Source organism: Pinus tabuliformis, chromosome J (genome assembly GCF_031772625.1).
Source record: "Pinus tabuliformis cultivar Carrire ecotype Pingquan chromosome J, CPIR1, whole genome shotgun sequence".
In the NCBI taxonomy this organism is placed as follows: Eukaryota; Viridiplantae; Streptophyta; class Pinopsida; order Pinales; family Pinaceae; genus Pinus; species Pinus tabuliformis.
In genome coordinates, this window is record NC_142295.1 from 108,172,178 (window position 1) to 108,177,577 (window position 5,400).

General features: G+C 42.5%; 1 protein-coding gene across 1 annotated transcript; it reads right to left on the reverse strand.

Annotated features, from left to right (window-relative positions):
• Positions 1-913: 913 nt before the first annotated feature.
• On the reverse strand, positions 914-5,056 carry LOC149225763 (uncharacterized). Its single transcript, XM_089380009.1, has 3 exons — positions 3,728-5,056; positions 3,029-3,463; positions 914-2,881 (listed from the first exon to the last, which is right to left on the reverse strand). The coding sequence occupies exons 1-3, from the start codon at positions 5,054-5,056 to the stop codon at positions 914-916; spliced, it is 3,732 nt and encodes a 1,243-aa protein (XP_089236135.1).
• Positions 5,057-5,400: the final 344 nt, after the last annotated feature.

Consider the following 5,400-nt stretch of genomic DNA (forward strand, 5'->3'; position numbering starts at 1 on the left):
ATAAATCTAGGGCTTAATAGTTAGGGTTATTTTAAATTTGATTTATCTTCTATCCATGACATTTTCTTGTGATATTATTATCATCATTTAGTTTTTTTCTTCCGAAGAAAAAGCTAACTTTTTATTAAGAAAATAAAAAGTTACAATGCATATGCTGTGAGCATTTCAGATGCTTCTGTTTGACTGCTTTTGCAATCAGATATGAGACAAAAACTTTCTGCCATTTCTATCTGGCTGTCCTAAAAAAAAAAAACAGCTGAGTACCTTTAAAAAAAAACTCTGAAGGCTTGCGCCACTGTTCTTCAGCTCTGCCAGCACATCAGCCTCATGCTTGCTCCTGTAGGCCTTCTTTGTTTTGTTTATCCCACTAGAAAGGCTGGATAATCCACTCTAGTGGCATTGAACAGCTATCCCAATCCCTCCTTTGCAGCTGCTGAGTTCATTGAGATTTGATTTCTGTTCAAACTCCTCCAATTTTCTCTCCTGTAACTAGCAGATCATAGAAGACCAAGATTAACCAAAAACAAGAGAGAATGCTTCCCCTGTTATTCGCCTCTCTGACATTTGCTGAAAGGTGACACGAACCATATCTTTTGTGTAGGACCTAAGCAGGCAAAACGTCTTTTTGGATTTTCTGAAAGGTGACACGAAGTTAGCTGATGAACTGTTCAGAATTTTGACTGTAGGAGCAACCTTTCATTAAGAGAGCATCCAATTATAAAAACCAAGAAAAAAGCGTTTAGTGTCTCCTCGATAAGAGGAAAAAACCCCAATACAAAAGTTGTATGATCATAGTGCCCATGAAAAGACGAGAGAGGGATAACAGTATTATTTGAGAAGAGCATTGATGCCGATATAGAGTCTGAAAAAAAAAAAAATTGGCAGGAAAGAAAGCGGAAAAGAGTAAACACAGTCATTGCTGAAGAGCGAAAGGAGGCTGATCGGATGAATGGATCTGTCCCTGCCGATCTTCTACAACTTTCCAGGTTCCCATAGTCTGCTGCAAGCCTTCCTTAGAGAGCAGGTCCGCTGAGGCGTTGCTGTCCCTGAAAATGTGACAAATGGAGAGGCTGTTAAAGGATGATTTTAACCCCTGCAATTCTTCCAACAGAAGCTTCAAAATTTGATTTTTGCAGGAACTTTTCCCATTGACCCAATTTATAACGTTTAGGGAGTCTCCGAAAATCTGTATTGAGAAAATGTTTCTTTGTAGAAGCCAACAGAGGAGAAGTCTCAGAGCTGACAGCTCAGCGAAATTATTGGATCCTGACCCTAGGCCTACAGAGGCTTTTAAAGAATGATTTGCATTTATGTGAATGACCATTCCTGCTCCTGCCCTGTTGTTTTGAGATGCTCCGTCAAAAAATGCCCAGGGGATGCCTTCTTTAATGATTACAGGCTTGTGATGGGCTTGTTGATTTTTAGTATCAGGAACAGGGATGGACGAGTAGATGGAGGCACAATGAATAGCAGTAACATTTGCCGGAGTTTCCTTCTCTTGAAAGAGGCTCCTGTTTCTAGCTATCCAGACCCCCCAGCAGAAAATGAGGGGAAGATTTCTCATGTTCCCATCGGGGTATTTTTTCCACCAAATTCCCCAAACATCTTCCAAGGATCCATTCCCCCATTCTGCCTGAATGTTTAGCAATTTCCTTATCTCCCCCCATATCTTTTTTGATTCAGAGCAGTGGATAAAAAGATGGTTAATAGATTCCTCATCAGACTTGCACACAGGACATCTCCCTGGACCGTACATGTACCTTGACTGAAGAATATCCCAGGTTGGGATTTTCCGTTTTAACAAACACCAGAAGAAAAGTCTAGCCTTGGCTGGACACTTTAGCTTCCAGATGTGCTTCGACCACCATTCTGGGTCACCCCATCCTTTCCTTGACATAATAAATTTATATCCACACTTAGGAGTGTATTCTCCAGATTCTCCATGAGCCCATATCAGCGTATCCGGACCATCTTTTAGTCTGACATTGGATCGATTGAGTTCTTGAATGTAGGAGTTCCATTCGTTCCTCCATCTAATGTTTATTCCTAAGTCTTCCCCATCTTTCCAAGCCTGTCCCCACATAGTAGATTGGCCTTCCTTCTCCACCTGGTTTAGAGTAGAGATGCCCATATTTTCTAGATGTCTGATAAGTCCTGGGGATAGTGCAAATTTTTCGTTGCAACCTACCCAGGGGTCCAATCCTATCTTCAGGTTCCTGCCATTCCCAATCTTCCACGCCAGTCCTTGTTCAATCACCTTGAACGCCTCCACCGATGCTTTCCAAATAACTGAGACATTCTTCTTATTCTTCACGGGGCTCCTTATCCAATCTTCCAAGGGGGCTGGTTCTATATATTTCCTTTTCACCACTTTAGTCCATAAATTTTCCATCGAAATTAATCGCCACCCTGATTTTGCTGCCAGAGAGAGACTAAAATCAGGAAGCCTTTTTATTCCCCAACCTCCCCATTCCTTTGGCCTTGCCAGTTTGTCCCAGGCCACCCAAGGAAGCACCGAGTTCTCTTTTGAGCCATCCCACAAGAATCTACAGCATATTCTTCTGATTTTCTCCAAAACTCCTTTAGGTACCCAGGTTAATGCTGCCCAGTAGACTGGGATGGCCAGAAGCACAGATTTAATAAGGGTCAATCTTCCAGCTCTGGAGAGCCATTTGAAACTCCAGTGAGAGATTCTGGATTCTATCTTGGCAATCAGCCAATTCCAGTCCTCTTTTTTATATGCGCCTGGTTTTAGCCAAAACCCCAAGTATTTGAAGGTGGAGTCCATAGAGCTATATTGAAAAGGAAACAGAGCTTGCAGATGAATCCTCTCCTGTCTGTCCATTCCTGCCACTGACATCTGAGATTTCCTAGGATTTATCTGCATTCCAGTTGCTTTCAAAAACAAATCTAGAATGGATTTTAATTCCTTAAGTTCGTTAGGAGCTCCGCTTGAGAAAATCAATATATCATCAACAAAAAGAAGATGAGAGATGAATAGATTGGTTGCTACCTCTATACCTCTTACCTTCCCCTCCCTTCTAGCTTTTTGGATCAGCCTGCTTAAGCCTTCTGCCACTAAGAGAAAAAGCAGCGGAGACAAAGGACATCCTTGCCTTAAACCTCTCTGGCCTCTGAAGAAAGGTGATGCTGATCCGTTGATTAGAACTGCATAACTGACATTTGAGATGCACCCCATGATCCATCTGATAAAGTCATGTTTGAACCCCAAGTGAGTTAGAAGCAGCCGAATATAAATCCAGTTAATCCGGTCGTATGCTTTGGATAGATCAATTTTTATTACTACACCCTTCTTGTTCTTTTGTCTGACACTGTGTAAGACTTCTTGGGCTACTCCGATGGCCTCATGAATTTGTCTTCCATTTAGAAACCCGAACTGCTCCATTGAGATGTGGCTCGCCAGAATGGGCTTGATTCTGTTTGCTATCACCTTAGCTATGATCTTGTATAAGCAGTTGCATAAGGAAATCGGCCTGAAATCTTCAAAAGTCTCGGGAACTTCCTTCTTCGGGATGAGGGCTAGGAAAGTAGCATTGAAAGGACTGTAGACTTCTCCTTTCTTTCTAGATTCTTCAACTACTTCGGTTATTTCTGCACCAATCAAATCAAAAAAATGAAGGAAAAGTTCTATAGACCATCCGTCTGGCCCAGGACTTTTTTCCTTTGCCATAGATTTCATTACTGACTCTACTTCCTCCTTAGATACCGGACTTAACATCTCCTCTGCTTCTTCCTCCTCAACAAATCTTGGGAAACATTGAGCTGTCTTTATTACCTCAGCAATGGTAGCCTCACCCGGATCTGCAAATAAACTCTGAAAATGTCTCTGTCCAAGACCTGATAATGAGTTGAAGGACCGAAATTCCCTCCCTTCTTCGTTTTTAAGGCTCCATATGGTGTTTGCAGATTTCCTCCCTTTTGCATAGTTGTGGAAGAAGCTGGTGTTCTCATCTCCAGCTTTTAACCAAATCGCTCTGCTCTTGAGCCTCCATTCCTCTTCCTTTGCCAATAGAATTTGATTCTGAAGTTTCTCCAGGTGTAGGATCCTTTCCTTTGAAGCCTGGGTAGCATATCCATCCGCCTCTATGCTTTCCAGTTTTTTCAGTTCTTCACTTATCCTGAGCTGCTCCTCGTTCTGCTTTGCCTTTCTATCTTTTGCCCAGAGGATTGTCGCTTTTTTCAGTCTCTTGAGATTTTCCATAAACAGGAAACTTTTATCCTCTCTTGAGTTATTATCCGGGTGTATCCATGTTCCTTTGAAGAGATTGATAAAAGAAGGTTCTTGCAGCCATGAAGAGTTGAATTTAAAAGGCGCAGGAGGCTTTGGAGGGGGGATGGAGAGGTCTAGAAAAACAGGGAAATGATCAGAAGACCCCTTTTCTTCAACCCATTGCCTGAAAATAGGAACCTTTGAAGCTAATTCTTCAGAGATGAGAAACCGGTCCAGTCTTTTCGCCACTCTAGCCTCCCCTGCTCTCCGATTCCTCCAAGTCGGCTTTAGTTTTATCGGATTGACATCTATGAATTTGCTGTCCGTTAGGAGATTTAAGAAAAAGTCTGTCAAAGGGTCTTCCCTGGCCGACGGTCCCCAAGCCTCTGCTCTCCCAACAGAAAAATTTAAGTCTCCTCCCAACACCAAATGATTTGTCTTCAACAGAGATTTGGACATCAAGTCATTCCAAAAGAGCTCCCTTCCTTGACAGGGCCCGTATACATTGAGAATAGTAATAGGCAATGCGAAGTCAGGGGATTGGACTTCCATGCCCATCACTTGTTTCATTCCCCACTGATTAGTCACCTTTACTCTCCCTTCCTTATAGCCTATTGCCAAACCCCCTGAATGACCCACTGAATCTACTGCTGTGAATTTCCAGCCAGGAAGGAGGGCATTTAGAGACAGTTCTACTTCGGCTCCGTTCCCTAATGTCTCTTGCAAAAAAAGAATCTCTGAATTTGAATTTTGAATCAACTCTCTAAGGGCCAGTCTTTTAGGTTTACTGGCCAGACCCCTGCAATTCCATGATGTCAATATCATTTTATAACATTTTCAGGGGTCTGCACCGCTCTAAGAACCCCAGTGATGGACTGTTGTTTCCCATCAGCTACATCAAATTTTGCTTTTATTTTAGCCTTGGCTAGATTAGACTTCCTTCCTCTTTTATTTTTGAATTGGCCTTGAGAGGGGAGCTGACCTATACCACCTACTGAATCTGAAGTAACAGGCTTACAATCATGGGATCTAAGATTGTAAGGACATGGAGTTTGGAGAAGAGAGGAGGCAGGATGAGGCAAGTCATCTTCACAATGCGGATCTAGGGAGGGCATGGCAGCCGAAATAGATTCTATGCCAGTTTCCACCGGTGATACGGCAATATTTTC